At 48.4% G+C, this 18,979-nt stretch overlaps 2 protein-coding genes across 2 annotated transcripts; both read left to right on the top strand.

Moving 5' to 3' along the window:
- The first annotated feature begins 2,762 nt into the window (after positions 1–2,762).
- LOC102458071 (olfactory receptor 51G2-like) lies at positions 2,763–3,698 on the top strand. Its single transcript, XM_006132530.2, has one exon. The coding sequence runs from the start codon at positions 2,763–2,765 to the stop codon at positions 3,696–3,698; it is 936 nt and encodes a 311-aa protein (XP_006132592.2).
- A 9,188-nt stretch (positions 3,699–12,886) lies between these two features.
- On the top strand, positions 12,887–13,822 carry LOC102457816 (olfactory receptor 51G2-like). Its single transcript, XM_014578282.2, has one exon. The coding sequence runs from the start codon at positions 12,887–12,889 to the stop codon at positions 13,820–13,822; it is 936 nt and encodes a 311-aa protein (XP_014433768.2).
- Positions 13,823–18,979: the final 5,157 nt, after the last annotated feature.

The following is an 18,979-nucleotide window of genomic DNA, read 5'->3' as shown; positions in this document are numbered from 1 at the left end:
GAGGGATAGAACCTGAGAAATCTTCCCTGTAGTTAGATCGGAGGCGAAAGAATGGGTTGATATACGCGTACCAAAGTATAGATTTGCAAAAGTTACACCAAACTTCTTCGCTGTATTACATAGACTATAAAGCAATCTTTCATGCCATGCTTGTATATTGGAAGCCATCAGCAGAGCTGTTGGATTCTCCACAGGAAGGAGCAGAGGTAACTTTATTATTCACTGCCTTTTGCTTTCAAAAGTATTTCGGAAGTACCCAAATACTGTTTGCAGCGGGTTTGTGCTACTCACTCTTTGTTCAGTGAACAATTATATGATACTGTCTCCTGGCGACTGACCAGAAGCTGTTTCTAGCAATTGGAATTGAAGCGAGCAAGGGCTGTGGAGGGTAAAAAGACATGTTTCTACAGGCATGTTAGCAAGAAGAGGGTGATCAGAGAGGGTGTGGGGCCCTTCCTGGATGAGGGAGGTAACCAAGTGACAGATGATGTGGGAAAAGATGAAGTACTCAATGCTTTCTTGGCCTTTGTCTTTACAGGCTAGGAAAGCTCCCAGACTACTACACTAGCAATACAGTATGGGAAGGGGGTGGACAGCCCTTGGTGGAGAAAGAACAGGTTAAGAACTATTTAGAAAAGGTAGACATCCACAAATCCATGGGTCCGGGTTAAATGAATCCGAGGGCACTAAGGGAGTTGGCAAATGTCATTGCAGAAACTTTGGCCATTATCTTTGTAAATTTGTAGAGATTGGGAGAGATCCCAGATGATTGGAAAGAGGCAAATGTAGTGCCCATCTTTTAAAAGGGGAAGAAGGACAATCCAGAGAACTACAGACCAGTCAGCGTTACCTCAGTCCCCGGAAAAGTCATGGAAGGGACCCACAAGAAATCAATTTTGAAGCACTTGGAAGAGGGGAAAGTGATCAGGAATAGTCAACATGGATTCACAAAGGGCAAGTCATGCCTGACCAATCGGATTAGCTTCTCTGATGAGGTAACTGGCTCTGTGAATATCAGAAAGTCAGTGGATGTGATACACCTTGACTTTAACAAAGCATTTATATACTGTCTCCCACAATATACTTGCCAGCAAGTTAAGGGAATATGGATTTGATAAGTAGACTGTAAAATGGATAGAAAGCTGGCTAGACTGTCGGGCCCAATGTGTAGTGTTCAATGGCTTGATGTCTGGTTGGCGGTCAGTTTCAACCCCAAAGATTGGTTCGAGGGCTGGTTTTGTTCAGCATCTTTATTAATGACCTGGATGAGGGGATGGACTGTATCCTCAGCAAGCTTGCAGATGACACTAAGCTAGGGGTAGAGGTAGATTCACTGGAGGGTACGGAAAGGGTCCAGAGTGACCTAGACAGATTAGAGGATTGGGCCTCAAGAAATCTGATGAAATTCAACAAGGACAAGTGTAGAGTCCTGCACTTGGGACAAAAGAATCCCAAGCATTGTTACGGGCTGGGGACTGACTGGCTAAGTAGCAGTTCGGCAGAAAAGGACCTGGGGGTAACAGTGGATGAGAAGCTGGATATGAGTCAACAGTGTGTTCTTGTAGCCAAGAATGCGAATGGCATATTAGGGTGCATTAGGAGGAGCATTGCCTGCAGATCTACAGAACTAATTATTACCCTTTATTTGGCTCCAGTGAGGTCACATGTGGAGTGTTGTGTTGATTTAGTTGGGGTTGGTCCTGCTTTGGGCGGGGGGCTGGACTTGATGACCTCCTGAGGTCTCTTCCAGCTCTATGATTCTATGATTCATATGTGTGAACATTAACCCCCTGCGATATCCGTGCAAGGCTTTCCAACATAATCTCAGCAAACAGAACTGCTGGTGAGCATTTCAGCAAAGATTAGAGCTGGGGGGCAGGAAGGAGCAGTATCATAGTAGTTGTACATAATTTTTCCAGAACCTGTTCCACACACCTGTGGCTGAATTAATTTGCACACTCCCATGGCTGTTAGAGCAAACCTAGTGTTTTCACTATTCTATCACGTGTGATATTAACCACTCCACTGCCAAGCTGAATTAATACTCTCTGTCATCTGGAGACTTTGCAGATATCTGAAAACCCTCTCATGGAAGAGGTTTCAGGTCCTGAGAGGATGAAGAGAAGTGAGTAGAATGATGGAAATCTCTGGATTCAGTCAGCACTGGCCAACAGAAAACCTCAGATTCTCTTGCAGGGATTCTACAGGGTCAGAATGTATCACTAGGAGCATTTTATAAGGGAGCAGTAATAGAGCCTGGGTCTGATTGAATTTACACATGTAAATGTAAAGTGTTGTCACAGACGTCACTCTTAGAGAGCTGAGATCTTTCCCCTAAGAATTTATCCCATGTACTGAAGAGGATTAGTGGCATAATTTGTACTTAGATGAGTGGGAAAAGAGAAAAAAAACATATGATAAGGGAAAGCAACACGTTTATAAATGGCTTCACATCACATCAGGTAGAAAATTTGTCTGGGAGCATATTATCTGATAGGTGCATATCACCGGCCATCTTTCACCTTACACTTCACTATATGGTACTTGCTACCGGCCACTGGGATAGAGGTTTAACAGGTATGATTCAGTCTTCCTAGTGGTGATGTAAATCCAAGACCTAGTTTATGGGGATCTTTCTTGAGATCTTGGGAGTTTCTCCATGGGCACTGAGGGAAGACTTATGTCTCATTAAGTATCATGAAATCTCCTGGTCTTGTTCTAGAAAAGAAAGGTAAACACTGATTGGACCAGCCTAGTACATCATGTCAGCCGTCAATGACAGCAAATCCACACATACCGTGTTCCTTCTCACCGGGATACCTGGGCATGAAGACGTCCATCTCTGGATCGCTGTCCCCTTCTGTTTAATGTATGTTATTCTGATACTAGGCAATTCAGTCATTCTGTTCATTATAAAAACTGATTCAAGTCTCCATGAGCCCATGTACATTTTCCTTTCCATGCTGGCCGTCATTGAGCTTGGTTTATCGATAGCCACCATGCCAACAATATTGGGCGTATTTTTCTTCAACTCTAGGGAGATCAGCCTCGATGCCTGTCTTGCCCAACTTTTCTTCATCCACTTTCTTCAGTGCACTGAATCCGCTGTGCTCCTGTTGATGGCCTTTGACCGCTTTGTTGCTATCAGTAACCCGCTGAGATACACTTCCATCCTAACCCTGCCGAGAATAGTTAAGATGGGGCTGGTTTATGTACTAAGAGGGGTGGCTGTCATACTCCCACTCCCCCTTCTTCTGAAACAGTACCGATACTGTCGAGACAATGTCCTCTCCAATTCCTACTGTGTGCACGCAGACGTCATGAAGCTGGCTTGTTCAGACATCACTGTCAACAGAATCTATGGCTTGTCTGGTTCAATTTTAATAATGGGGTTGGATTCACTATTGATCTTCCTCTCTTACGTGATGATCCTCAAAACAGTGCTGAGCATCGCGTCCCGGGCAGAGAGTCTCAAGGCCCTGAACACCTGCGTCTCCCACCTCTGTGCCGTTCTGCTCTTCTACACCCCAGAGATAATCTTGGCTGTGATACACAGATTTGGGAGTAGCTCATCTCATTTGCTTCAGATAATCCTGGACTACCTCTATCTGCTGCTTCCACCTCTGTTGAACCCAATTGTGTACAGCGTGAAATGTAAACACCTTCGTGCGAGGTTAATCAGGCTATGTGTCAAGTGAAGGGTCAGTTCATCACCAGACTCCAAGTATGGTGACAAGGGAGACAAAATCCAAAGGACGTGGTTATTTATTCCTTCCTGGATCCTGCTTCCAAGACAAGATGAGGCCCTCACCTAGAATCATAGAACCATAGAGCTGGAAGAGACCTCAGAAGGTCATCAAGTCCAGCCCCCTGCTCTAGGCAGGACCAATCCCAACTAAATCAACCCAGACAAAACTTTGTCAAGCCGAGACTTAAACACCTCCAGGGATGGAGACTCCACTACTTCCCTAGGTAACCCACACTCTTGTGTTTGTGGAGGACTAGGGCACTGGTAGGATGTTGTCCCATAAAGACTTGTATGAGTGGCTGCTCTGATGTCAGATTTCCATCAATAAAGAGAAGGGCTGTGGCTGTTCTTTCCCATGACACCTGGCTTGTCTTGTCTTTATTTAACGTCCATGGGCTGCTGTGCCAAGTATAAACAGACGTTGTAAAAGGGGCCCAGACACCCACCCTCCGCCTGCACGCCCAGCCAGGTGTTTGCGACAGGGTCATGCCAGAGACAGGATTATCACAGAAGCCCCCGGGCCAACCAGTACCCAGGCTCCAACCTGGCACTGATGTCTCTGCACATCACACCCCTGCAGAGCCCACTGAGGCAGGGCAGAGCTGTGTGTGTGGGCAGGGGCCTGGCACACAGGAGTCCTGAAGAGAGACTCGGGCCCACTCCATTTGTGCTACCCCAGCGCGTGCAAAGGGGTGGGAATAGGAATCCGCTCCCCCACACTGGCACAGCGCACACCTGCCCCTGATCCTAGCCCATTCACTGAACGCATGCAGACGCCACATCCCCATAGTGACTCTGCACCCTCTTGTGGTCTTCCCTCAAAACACCTCCCCTTGCTGCATCTCTCCCCTAAGCTCCCCCCACCCTTCCTGTTCACCTGAGGCTCTGCCCCCTCCCCAGGCCTGAAGCCAGAGCTGGGCCATGGTAAGAGAGGCCCAGGGAGGCAGAGTCACTGTGAGAAGCCCCAGACCCTCCTCCCCTGGGCATTTGTCTTGGGGGAGTGGGGGAGCAACCGGAGCTTCTGTGCCTGCAGCCCCAGAACATACCCTTAGGGAACTGCAGAGTCTAGGTCTCCCCTCGGCAGCCTGGGCTCCTAGGGCAGCACTTACCATAGCCCAGCACTTACCATAGCTCCAGCCTGGCCTGGGGCACGGCCTCCGGGGAAGCCGAGGATCGGGAGGCAGGGCCTCTGGGGAAGCCGAGGATCGGGAGGCAGGGCCTCTGGGGAAGTCGAGGATCGGGAGGCAGGGCCTCTGGGGAAGCCGAGGATCGGGAGGCAGGGCCTCTGGGGAAGTCGAGGATCGGGAGGCAGGGCCTCTGGGGAAGCCGAGGATCGGGAGGCAGGGCCTCTGGGGAAGCCGAGGATCGGGAGGCAGGGCCTCTGGGGAAGTCGAGGATCGGGAGGCAGGGCCTCTGGGGAAGCCGAGGATCGGGAGGCAGGGCCTCTGGGGAAGCCGAGGATCGGGAGGCAGGGCCTCTGGGGAAGCCGAGGATCGGGAGGCAGGGCCTCTGGGGAAGCCGAGGATTGGGAGGCAGGGCCTCAGAGGAAGGCATGAGGCAGGCATTGCAGCAGGCCTGAGCTAGTGCTCACCACAGCAAGCAGGAGAGGGGCTCCTGCCGGAGGGAGGAGGATGGGGCCGGAGGGCAGCAGGGTGTGGGCTTTGCAAAATACTGAGCTAATGTGCCCCTCCCAAAAGGACCTTTGTTTTAAGTGTCCCAGACTGAGAGTCGGTCATGGCAAGGGCTTAGGAGGGGAGGGCAGGGCACCTGTAGGGCTTCTACAGGCCCCATTGGGACACACCTCTGTGGCCACTGTCCTCAGGGACTTGGCAAGAACAGTCTGTGGTACTGGAAGCTGTTACCAACAGCCCAGGCTGCTCTACACTCCACCGCGGCCAGGGGAGACCAGGCCTACGAGTCATTGTCTTCCAGACATCTGGTCCAGACAGTACGGGCACCTCCCATCTCTTGCCTCTTCACATCCCCTGCACGTCCCCAGTCAGACAAGGAAAGGGAAATCATACCACAGACCAGCCTTCTTCACAAAGCAAAGGTTTCATGCAGAGCAAAAAAGGACAAATAAAATGGTGCCGCTTTCTTAATTAAACACATTCCTGTGTACAAATAATACAAATAATGAATACAAATAATACAAATATGGCCACTTCCAATTATTCTTTAAAACAATTTTCACAGGGAGCTTTCAGGACTTCACCCGATTGCACTATTTTTTGTTGAACTGCAGCATCACACTGGGATTTCGGTTTCAGCTGATGATCGACTTTCTCTCCCACATGTGTTTCAGACTCACTGCTTCCCAGGATTGGGTCCCACATCTGGTGAGGGTGGCCAGCATCCCTTGTTCCTAGATACTCACCTTTACATTGTGCCATATTCAAACACATATTACGGTGGCACCATGGGACTAAGAGAGTTGTCCAAGGTCACAGAAATCATCTGTGGCAGAGCCTGGAATTGGTGCCACTTCTTCCAAGTCCCAGGCCACCACGTTAACTCCTGAATGCTCCTTCCTACCCGGGGCTATTGGCTGGGAAGGGGCAGCTCGCAGTTCAGCTGGCTCCTTTGAGATCACTAAACAGGATCCCAAAAGGAGAATTCAGTTACAGACAATAACACTGAGTCCTGCCTTCTCCTGTATCTGCTGAGGGATAGGGCTGTTCCCAAATCCGGGTAGAATCATGCACATCCCCTGGGATTTGACCTCCTGCCATTTGCCTTTGGCTGTGAGGGGGTTAAAGCTGGTGCACAGGAAGCCAAGCAGCTGAGGTTCCCTGATGGCCAACAGGCCCCTGAGGAAAAGTGCCTGCTTGTTGTATAAAGGCAACTGCTTCCCAGTCTGAACACACACTGCCTGCTGCCCGTGCAACCTCTCTGGTGACTCCTTGTCATTTATGGTGAAGACCTCTGGTGCCCGCAGCTTCCCTGGTAGCAGGAACTGGGTAGGTTGGCAGGTTTCATTCTTTGAAAGGAGCCCTGAACGCAGAAGGCTGTGAGCTGTTGGCATTTGCTGATGTTCTTTGCTGTGGCAGAGGACACAGGTGGGCTGTGGGGGTGACTCAGAGACAGGGCTGGAGGGCTGGCAGCGCTAGGTGGGGTAGACACCCCCTATTAACCCAGGCTTTATGGTGGGTGGGTCAGGTTTCACAAAAATCTGACATTTCTAGCGAGCTCAGAGTGTTAAAATGAGGATGCGCTGAGTCAGGATGTCTCAGGGGGTTGCATTTCTGAGGTGCTGTGAGCTCTGGGCTTCAATCTGTCGGGGCTGTCTGAGAGGAGACCCCATGGAGCCCAGAGCACATGGAATCTCATGGAGCCCCGCTTGGAACTTCAGCACTGACTCCCCAATCCCCTCAGGCAAATTTGCTCCCACAACTGTAACCTGCAAAGGCCTTTACCGGGATTTTATTCTCTGGCTCGTTTGTAATTCAGGACTTCACTGCTCTGCAGTAGTAGGTCCGACAGGGTGTATTTCTGTGTCCTGGCTAGATGGCTCCACTTCTTCTGCCCTGTCGAGCCCCTCAGAGTTACAGAGCTGCCAGCACCTCTGCCCCTCTCGGCTCTGCAATTTCCAGATGTCAGGCCTCCGACTCAACCCCATCATGGGCTGGAATCACTCAATCCACCCACACTGAGCCCAGGCTCTGGCCTACAGCACACTGAGGGTCGACTGGGCTTCCCAGCACGTCCAAAAGGGTCCAGCACCTCTGGTTCCTCCGTTTGACAGCCTGCTGGGAGTAGTGGGGAGACGTGACCAGCCAGGCTTCTAGAACCTAAATACTGAGCAATCCGAACAGCAGAAATCAAGCGAAACATGGGAGAACAGGAGGGTTTTCAAACAACAGTCGGATGAGGTCTCTGCTCCCAGACCATCCCACTCTGACAGGGACCCAGGCAGGCCGAGGGCCTTCAGCCGTCCCCAGAGTTGTCTCTGCTTGTCAGGCTGAAGAGTTTCTCCGCAACAGCTGCCCTGCCTGTTGACAAACCCCCAGCACTGGCAGAACAAGCTGGGTAACATGGCTGGAGCCCGGAAATAGGCTTTTTCATATGTCAGAGGAGGGGAAGTACCGGCCAGTGGGGTGGATCCGCTACACCACGGTTTGCTCCTGGTGGGTCCTTATCCCTATATTTAACTGCACAGCCGCCGGTACAGGCGATTGCTGCTCTTAGTGGTGTGGATCTCTGTTGCCTGTGAATGGAGATGCAGAATGTGGTGTCCCGGCCAATAAGAACATAAGAGCGGCCGTACTGTTTCAGATCAACAGTCCATCCACTCCAGTGTCCTGTCTCCCAACAGTGGCCAATACCAGATGCCCCAGAGGGAGGGAACACAACAGGTAACCCTCAAGTGATCCATCTCCTGTCACCCACCTCCAGACAAAAAGAGGCTAGGGACACTGTTCGTACCCATCCTAGCTAATAGCCATTGATGGCCCTAACCTCCATGAATCTATTTAGCTCTTCTCTGAACCCCACCAAAGTCCTAGCCTTCACCACATCCTCCAGCGAGGAGCTCCACAGGCCGACTGTGCTGAGTGAAGAAAAACTTCCCCTTGTTTGTTCCAAACCTGCTGCCTATTAATTCCATTTGGTGACCCCAGTCCCTATACCTTGGGAACAAATAAATAACTGTTCCCCATTCACTCCCTCCATACTAGTCTTGATTCCACAGACCTCCATCCTATCCCCCCACTAGTCTTTTCTTTTCTAAGTTGAAAAGTCAAAGTCTTTTTATCTCTGATTAAATGGGACCCGTTCCAAACCCCTCATCGTTTTTGTTGCTCTTTTCTGAACCTTTTCCAAGGCCAATATATCTTTTTGGAGATGAGGAAACCACATCTATACACAGTATTCAAAATGTGGGTGTACATTGGCTTTATATAGAGGCAAGTAAATATTCTCTGTCTTATTCTTTATCCCTTTTTTAATGTTTCCTAACATTCTATTTGCTTTTTTTCCTGCCACAGCACACTTAGAAGATGTTTTCAGAGAACCATCCACAATGACCCCAAGATCTCTCTCTTGAGTAGTTGTAGCTAAATTAGTTCCCATCATCTTATATGTATAGTTGGGATTATTTTTTCCAATGTGCATTACTTTACATTTATCAATATTAAATTTCATTTGCCATTTTGTTGCCCAGTCTCTTAGTTTGGTGAGATCTTTTTGAAGCTCTTCACGGTCTGCTTGGTCTTAACTATCTTGAGCAGTTTAGTATCATCTGCACATTTTGCCACCTCACTGTTTATTGCTTTCTATAAATATTTATAAACAAGTGGAATAGTATTGGTCCCAGTACAGACCCTTGGAGGACCCCACTAGCTACCTCTCTCCACCCCGAAAACTGACCATTTATTCCTACCCTTTGTTTCCTCACTTTTAACCAGTTATCAATCCACGAAAGGACATTCCCTCTTATCCCATGACAACTTACTTTACATAAGAGTCTTTGATAAGGGACCTTGTCAAAGGCTTTCTTAGTACACTATATCCACTGGATCCCTTGTCCACATGTTTGTTGACGCCTTCAAAGAATTCTAGTAGATTAATAAGGAGTGATTTCCCTTTATAGAAACTATGTTGACTTTCCTCCAACAAATTATGTTCATCTACGTGTCTGACAATTTTATTCCTTTAAAAAAAGATGCTTCCTACCGCTCTCATTGCCTAAAATGGTGATGCACATCCAACAGAAGCTGTGATGCCCTACATCTGGGGCTGTGCAGGGAAATATAGTGGAGGCAGCACGCCAGGACTTACATTGGCAAACCACTGCCATATCCTCTGTTGTAGCTGCCTCGTTGACTCTCAGTCTCCCTAAGAACTCCCCTCAGCCATGGCTTTTCTTCCCTGTTATGTCCCTTCCCACTTGCATCCCAACAGCCCACCGTTACGTTAAGAGAAGCCAGACTGGATTATTCCAAAACAGCCATAACATAAACATCCCAGTCGTTAATTCAGTATTGTCATCCAGTTCACATCCCAGGGCCTGAGTTTTACAGACAAGCTCATTTAGGTACCACTCTGGATTCAGGCTACAGGAAGATAGAACTGAACCTGGGGAGAACCAGTCTGCTGTTAACCAGATGCTACATTGTAAGTCCCGCTCTAACTTGAGAAATCTTCCCTGTAATTAGCTCAGAGGCAAAAGAATGGCTGGATATGTGTGTACCAAGGTACTGGTGTGCAAAAGTTATGCCAAGGCTTTTCACGGTATTACATAGACTATAAACCAATCTCTCATACCATGCTTGTATATTGAAAGCCATCAGCAGAGCTGTTGGAGCCTCCACAGGAGGAATCAGAGGTAACTTTATTATTTAATGCCTTTTGCTTTTAAAAGTATTTTAAAAGTACCCAAATACTGCTTGCAGCGGGTTTGTGCTACTCATTCTTTGTTCAGCGAACAATTGTACGACACTGTCTCCTGGTGACTGACCAGAAGCTGTTTCCAATACTTTGAATACTTTCAAGTAGGAATAAGAGATCCTCCGGAAAAGGGCTTATTTTCCAGAGAATCACGTCTAGACTGGCGCTTTTCTCCCACTTATCCCCAAGCTGGAAAAAAGCGGCAGCCATGTAAATGCAAATGCCGCGGGGGATATTTAAATCCCCCGTGGAATTTGAAGTTCCGAAGTCTACATTAGCATCCCTTTTCCGGAAAGGGGTGCCAATGTAGACACAGCCCCTGAGTGAACAGAACTGCTCTTGTGCATTTCAGCAAAGAGGAGAGCTGAGGGGCAGGAAGGAGGAGTGTAATAGTGGTTGTACGTAATTTTTCCATAACCTGTTACACACACCCGTGGCTGAATTAATTTGCACACTCACCTGGCTATTAGAGCAAACCTAGTGTTTCCACTATTCTCTCATGTGAGATGTCAACCTCTCCACTGCCAAGCTGAAGTAATACTCTGTGTCATCTGGAGACTTTGCAGATAGCTAGAAACCTTTTCATGGGAGAGGGTTCAGGTCCTGAGAGAATGAAGAGAAGCCTGTAGAATGATTGAACTCTCTGGATTCAGTAAGTGCTGACCAAGAAAAAACCTAATTTTCTTGCAGGGATTCTAGTGGGTCAGAATGTATTACTGGGAGCATCTCGAAAAGGAGAGTTAAGAGAGCCCGGGTCTTATTGAATTTACACATGTAAAGGTGGAGTGTTGTCACAGAAATCACTGTTATAGAGTAGAGATCCTTGCTCTAAGAATTTATCCAATGTACTGCAGAGAAGCAGTGGCATAATTTGGACTTAGATGAGTGGGAAAAGAGAACAAAAATATACATAATGAGGTAAAGCTACATGTTTATAAATGGCTTCAGTGCAGGAACAGGGAGAAAATTTCTCTATGAGTATATTATCTGATAGCAGCATGTTGCAGACCTTCTTTCACCTTCCTGTGCGCCATGTTGTACTGCCTTCTGGTCACTGGGATAGAGGGTCAACAGGTATGATACAGTCTGCCAGTGCTTATCTTCTTAGCGGTAATGTAAATCCAAGACCATAGTATTATAGAACACTAGGATGGGAAGGGACCTCGAGAGGTCATCGAGTCCAGTCCCCTGCCCTCACGGTAGGACCAAATACTGTTTAGACCATCCCTGATAGACCTTTATCAGACAGATGGAGATTCCACAACCTCCCTGAGCAATTTGTTCTGGTGTTTGCCTACCCTGACAGTTAGGAACTTTTTCCTAATGTCCAACCTAAACCTCCCTTGCTGCAGTTTAAGCCCATTGCTTCTTCTTCTATCCTCAGAGGCCAAGATGAACAAGTTTTCTCCCTCCTCCTTATGACACCCTTTTAGATACCTGAAAACTGCTATCATGTCCCCCTTCAATCTTCTCTTTTCTAAACTAAACAAACCCAATTCCTTCAGTCTTTCCTCATAGGTCATGTTCTCTAGACCTTTAATCATTCTCATTGCTCTTCTCTGGTCCCTCTCCAATTTCTCCACATCTTTCTTGAAATGCGGTGCCCACAACTGGACACAATACTCCAACTGAGGCCTAACCAGCACAGAGTAGAGCGGAAGAATGACTTCTCGTGTCTTGTTCACAACACACCTGTTAATGCATCCCAGAATCATGTTTGCTTTCTTTACAACAGCATCACACTGCTGACTCATATTCATCTTGTGGTCCACTATGACCCCTAGATCCCTTTCTGCCGTACTCCTTCCCAGACCGTCGCTTCCCATTCTGTATGTATGAAACTGATTGTTCCTTCCTAAGTGGAGCACTTTGCATTTCTCTTTATTAAACTTCACCCTATTTACCTCAGACCATTTCTCCAATTTGAACAGATCATTTTGAATTATGACCCTATTCTCCAGATTAGTCGCAACCCCTCCCAGCTTGGTATCATCTGTAAACTTAATAAGCGTACTTTCTATACCAATATCTAAATCAGTGATGAAGATATTGAACAGAGCTGGTCCCAAAACAGACCCCTGCGGAACCCCACTTGTTATGCCTTTCCAGCAGGACTGTGAACCATTAATAACTACTCTCTGAGTACGGTTATTCAGCCGGTTATGCACTCACCTTATAGTATCCCCATCTAAGTTGTATTTACCTAGTTTATCGATAAGAATATCATGTGAGACTGTATCAAATGCCTTACTAAAGTCCAGGTATACCACATCCACCGCTTCTCCCTTATCCACAAGACTCGTTATCCTATTAAAGAAAGCTATCAGATTGGTTTGACATGATTTGTTCTTTACAAATCCATGCTGGCTGTTCCCTACCAGCTTGTCATTTTCCAAGTGTTTACAGATGATTTCCTTAATTACTTGCTCCTTTATCTTCCCTGGCACAGACGTTAAACTAACTGGTCTGTAGTTTCCTGGGTTGTTCTTATTTCCCTTTTTATAGATGGGCACTATATTTGCCCTTTTCCAGTCTTCTGGAATCTCTCCTGTCTCCCATGATTTTCCAAAGATGATAGCTAAATGCTCAGATACCTCCTCTATCACTATGTTTAGAGTGATCTTCCTCGAGATCCTGGGAGTTTCTCCACTTGTACTGAGGACAGACTTATGTCTCATTAAGTATCATGTAATCTCCTGGTCTTGTTCTAGGAAAGAAAAGTAAACACTGATTGGACCAGCCCATGATATCATGTCAGCCGTCAATGACAGCAAATCCACACATGATGCGTTCCTTCTCACCGGGATACCTGGGCATGAAGACGTCCATCTCTGGATCGCTGTCCCCTTCTGTTTAATGTATGTTATTCTGATACTAGGCAATTCAGTCATTCTGTTCATTATAAAAACTGATTCAAGTCTCCATGAGCCCATGTACATTTTCCTTTCCATGCTGGCCATCACTGACCTTGGTTTATCCATAGCCACCGCACCGACAATATTGGGCGTATTTTTCTTTAACTCTAGGGAGATCAGCCTCGATGCCTGTCTTGCCCAACTCTTCTTCATCCACTTTCTTCAGTGCACTGAATCTGCTGTGCTCCTGTTGATGGCCTTTGACCGCTTTGTTGCTATCAGTAACCCGCTGAGATACACTTCCATTCTAACCCTGCCGAGAATAGTTAAGATGGGGTTGGTTTATGTACTAAGAGGGGTGGCTGTCATACTCCCACTCCCCCTTCTTCTGAAACGGTACCGATACTGTCGAGACAATATCCTTTCCCATTCCTACTGCCTGCACCAAGAGGTCATGAAGCTGGCTTGTTCAGACATCACAGTCAACAACATCTATGGCTTGTCTGGTTCAATTTTAATAATGGGGTTGGATTCACTACTGATTTTCCTCTCTTATGTGATGATCCTCCAAACAGTGCTGAGCATTGCATCCCGGGAGGAGTGTCTTAAGGCCCTGAACACCTGCATCTCCCACCTGTGCATTGTCCTGCTCTTCTATACCCCAGAGCTAATCTTGACTGTGATACACAGATTTTGGAACAACTCATCTCACTTGCTTCAGATTATCCTGGGCTACCTCAATCTGCTGCTTCCTCCTCTGCTGAACCCAATTGTGTACAGCGTGAAATGTAAACACCTTCGTGCGAGGTTAATCAGGCTATGTGTCAAGTGAAGGGTCAGTTCATCACCAGGTTCCAGATATGGTGACAAGGAAGACAAAATCCATGGGACGTGGCAACTTATCCCAGCCTGGATCCTTACTTCCATGATGAGATGAGGCCCTCACTTCCACTGTTCTGTGTTTGTGGAGGATAGGGCACTGGTAGGATGTTGTCCCATAAAGACGTGTATGAGTGGCTGCTCTGATGTCTGATTTGCTGTTGATAGCATCAATAAAGAGAAGGGAGCTGGCTGTTGTTTCCCTTGACCCCTGTTCTGTCACTGTTCTGTCTCTGCTTAAACATTCATGGGCAAAGAGGAAAGCTGCGGGGCTGTTCTGCAGTCACAGTCCTGTTCTGCTGTCTCCCACCCTTCCCCTACACCCTCCCCCAGGTGCTTGTGACGGGGTCGTGTCAGAGACAGGATTATCACAGGAGCCCCTGGGGAAGCCAGTCCACAGTCTCCCACCTGGCACTGATGTCCTGGGACGCAAAGTCACTGTGAGGAGACCCAGACCCTCCTCCTGTACTGGGCTTTTGTCTGGGGGGCCCAAGAGCAAATGCAACTTCTGTCCCTGTAGCCCCAGAACACATCCTTAGGGAACTGCGGAGTCCGGGTCTCCCCACAGCAACCTGGGCTCCCGGGATAGCTCTTACCACAGCCCAGCTCCATCCTGGCCTGGGGGCAGGGCCTCAGGGGAAGAGGGAGAGCAGGGAGCCGGGCCTCAATGGAAGGCATGAGGCAGGGCTTTGGCAGGCCTGGGCCAGGGCTCATCACAGCAAGCGTAACCCCCTCACCTAGTGTGGGTCACTGTCCCATAGAGTGGCACTTATAGACTCATAGACTCATAGACTTTAAGGTCAGAAGGGACCATTGTGATCATCTAGTCTGACCCCCTGCACAGTGCAGGCCACAGAATCTCACCCACCCCTCTTAAAATAATCCTCTCACCTAGATCTCAGATATTGAAGCCTTCAAATACTTTGAAGGCCCCAAGATGCAGAGAATCCTCCAGCTCTGATCTGTGCCCCATGCTACAGAGGAAGGCGAAAAACCTCCAGGGCCTCTGCCAATCTACCCTGGAGGAAAATTCCTTCCCGACCCCAAATATGGCGATCAGCTAAACCCTGAGCATGTGGGCAAGACTCACCAGCCAGACACCCAGAAAGTTCTCTATAGTAACTCCTATCATCCCTCCATTGGCCTATTTACCACTGATAATGAATGGTCAATTAGTTACCAAGATCATGTTATCTCATCAAACCATCCCCTTCATAAACCCATCTAGTTTAATCTTGAAACCAGATAGATCTTTTGCCCCCATTACTTCCCTTGGAAGGCCGTTCCAGAACCTCACTCCTCTAATGGTTAGAAACCTTCATCTAATCTCGAGTCTAAACTTCCTACTAGCCAGCTTATATCCATTTGTTCTTGTGTCCACATTGGTATTAAGCTTAAATAATTCCTCTCCCTTCCTGGTATTTATCCCTCTAATATATTTAAAGAGAGCAATCATGTCCCCCCTCAGCCTTCTTTTTGTTAAGGTAAACAAGCCAAGCTCCTTGAGTTTCCTTTCACTTAGACCACTTGCAGCCAGAGACAAGAACAAGGGAGCTCTACAGCCCAAGCTTGGCTCCAGCTGGCTTTATAGAGGTTCCGGTGCTCAGCTACAGCAGTTCCGAGTTCAAATCTGCCCAGTGGTGGTTGCATGAGCAAAGGAAGTGGCACATGTGGGCAGCAAGAGGATGGGGCCAGAGGGCAGCAGGGTGTGGGCTTTGCAAAATACTGGGCTACTGTCCCCCCACAAATGGGGCTCTTGCTTTAAGTGCCCCTGGCTGAGCATCAGGCATGGCAAGATTTAGGAGGGGAGAGCAGGGCACCTGCAGGGCTACCTCATGCCCTATGGGGACACACCACTGTGGCCACTGTCCTCAGGGACTTGGCAAGAGAATGGGATATGCTCTTGGAATCTGTTACCAACGGCTGCTCTAAACTCCACTGAGGCAGGGGGAGACCAGGCCAGTGCGTTAAACCCCTATGCCTGGCTCCTGGTCATCCCTGATCTTCAAAGTGCACCAGAGAATGCAGCTGGCTCTGTCATCCCTTGCAAGTCTGGCCCTGTGGTCTTGGCACTGCTCCATGACTCAGGACAGCTGGGTTTGATTCCTATGGCCTGTGTGACCATGGGCAAGCCATTGGCCATCTTTGAGCCTCTGCACAGGTGGCTAATAGCCCTGCCCCTGCCTCACAATGTCAGGAGGAAGAATGTGCTGAGATGCTCCAATCAGTGTATAGTACCCCAAGATGACTGGAGAAAATACCTGACATTGGGAGACTTCGAGAGCCGCTCCTGCTTAACTTACAGAAAGGAAGACCTGAGAGATGACTCTAACAGTGTACAAGCAGGCTACATCTAGACTGGCCCCTTCTCCGGAAGAGGCATGCAAAGCAGGCAAGTCAGAATAGGGAAATCCGCGGGGGATTTAAATATCCCCCTGCAGGATTTAAATAAACATGGCCGCCGCTTTTTTTCCGGCTTGGGGAAAAGCCGGAAAAGAGCGTCTAGACTGGCATGATCCTCCGGAATAAAGCCCTTTTCCGGAGTATCTCTTAGCTGTGTATAGTTCTCTGGACTACATCATGTAATGGCTCTTTCTGGCCTTTAATTCTATGACTATGAATGGTTGTCTTGAAGGGATAGTCATCTTGGATGCAATATGAACAAGGTGTTCCTCTGAATGCTGATAGGCACTCAGTAATGACAAAGGATTCCCAAGAAATGGGATTGTCTCAGTAAAATTGGGATACTTGGTCTTTTTACCCTCTAGAACAGTGGTCTCCAACCTTTTTACACCCAAGATCACTTTTTAAGTCTCAGAACAGGCGAAGATCTACCTCCCCGCCCCTTCCTTGAAGCCCCACCCTCTCTAGTCTCCTGTCCATCACTGGCTATCCCCAGCCCTTATACACTCTGTTAAACAGTTTATTTTTAAATTATGCAATATATACAATTAAAATCACATGTTTATAGTTATGAAATAAATGGTCTGTTTTTAATTCATGTTATTTAAATGTCAAAAGAAGCATTTACAATTATACATTTTGTTCTCTATTTTGTAAATCTAAAATCAAGTATTGAGAATTATATATTTTTTCTCCTAATAACAATCTCAGTGTCACACCTGGGACTGAACAGTATCTGCCAGTGTCTTGAAGTCTGGGTTGTAGTCTGAGATTGCTAGTCATATACAGTCTGTCGGATGGGCATCTGTGATCCTGCGCTCAGCCTGGGAAGCTTGCTCCAACACAGCTGGAGCTAGATGCAGCCTCCCTGGGCTAAGCGCAGGGCAGCCGAGCTGGAGGGAAGAGAAGTGGCTGCCCGGCCAGCTGGCCATGGCGCTCAGCCAGGGTGCACCAAGCTCCACGTGGGCAGGCGCAGAGGAGAAGCCGCCAATCAGCTGGAGCGCGGGGCAGCTGCTTTCAGCTGAAAGCCACAGTCAGCTTGCTGGGGTGTTTCAGCCCTCCCGACCTCCCAGCTCCCACCATTCCTCGCAGCTACTCACCTGTGCTTTTGCTCGGTGAGTAGCTGCTCCTCAAATGAGGAAATCTAATGTAAATGTACTGCGCAGGCGCGCAGTTCAGAGAGGGCTCAAGAGCTACTCTTAGAGCCCCTGAGATCTACCGGTAGATCGCTATCTACTGGGTGGTGACCATGGCTCTAGAAGATCCTTTCCTGTCTTGGGTTGAGTCTCAAAATTGACCCGCTGGGAACAATACCTCATCTATGCTTATCATTGTGCAGGTCTGACAGGAAACTTTGGTCTCTTCCCGTCAGGTGCTTGTGACCAGCATTCTACAGGAGAAGTTCTACAATTTCATGACACTGAGACCTTTTTCTAACAACAAAATATGCTGCCTGCCCCAAGTATTTCTCCTTCCTCCGGGTGGGAAGGTACAAAGCCAAAGCCCAGCCCCCATTGTATGGGGGTATGTCTACACTACAAAGTTAATTCGAACTAACGGACATTAGTTCGAATTAACTTTGATAGGCGCTACACTAGCGCTCCGCTAGTTCGAACTTAATTCGAACTAGCAGAGCGCTTAGTTCGAACTAGGTAAACCTCATTCTACGAGGACTAAGCCTAGTTCGAACTTACTAGTTCGAATTAAGGGGTGTGTAGCCCCTTAATTCGAACTAGTGGGAGGCTAGCCCTCCCCAGCTTTCCCTGGTGGACACTCTGGGCACCACCAGGGAAACTCGTATGCCCCCCTCCCAGCCCCGGAGCCCTTAAAGGGGCAAGGGCTGGCTACGGTGCCAGTGCCAGGTGCAAGCCTGCCAGCACCCAGCTAGCAGACCCTGCACCTGGCATGGCTCAAGCCAGCCACCCGATGCCCCCCAGCCCTCCCTCTCTTCCTGGGACCAGGCTGGCGGCTCCCAGGAGCTTGCCCGGGACCGCAAGAGGCGGGCACCTTCCTGGGCTAGTGCGGACATCGTGGACCTCGTCCACGACCTCCGCACTAGTCATAGAAAAGTGGCCGTTTAGGGCAGGAGAGCTGCCAGCCTGGCCACCCAGGAGCAGGTTTGCATGAAAATTAAGGTGGTCCACTGAGACCCCCGACCCTGAGCTCTGAGCTTACAATGGCAGTCCTGGGTCAGACCAAAGGTCCATCTAGCCCAGTAACCTGTCTGCCGACAGCGGCCAACCCTAGGGACCCTGGAGGGGATGGACCGAAGACAGTGACCAAGCCATTTGTCTCGTGCCATCCCTCTCCAGCCTTCCACAAACTTTGGGCAGGGACACCACTCCTACCCCCTGGCTAATACCACTCCATGGACCCAACCTCCATCACTTTATCTGAGTTCTCTTTAAACTCTGTTCTAGTTCTAGCCTGCACAGCCTCCTGCAGCAAGGAGTTCCACAGGTTGACTCTTTGCTTTGTGAAGAACAACTTTCTGTTACTAGTTTGAAGCCTGCTACCCATTCCTTTCCTTTGGTGTCCTCTAGTCCTTCTTCATGGGAACTAATGAAGAACTTTTCTGTATGCACCCTCTCCACCCCACTCATGCTTTTAGAGACCTCTATCCTATCCCCCCCTCAGTCTCCTCTTTTCTAAACTGAAAAGTCCCAGTCTCTTTAGCCTCTCTTCATATGGGACCTGTTCCAAACCT

This window comes from Pelodiscus sinensis, chromosome 1, assembly GCF_049634645.1.
Source record: "Pelodiscus sinensis isolate JC-2024 chromosome 1, ASM4963464v1, whole genome shotgun sequence".
In the NCBI taxonomy this organism is placed as follows: Eukaryota; Metazoa; Chordata; order Testudines; family Trionychidae; genus Pelodiscus; species Pelodiscus sinensis.
This window is presented reverse-complemented; position numbering and strand designations above follow the sequence as displayed.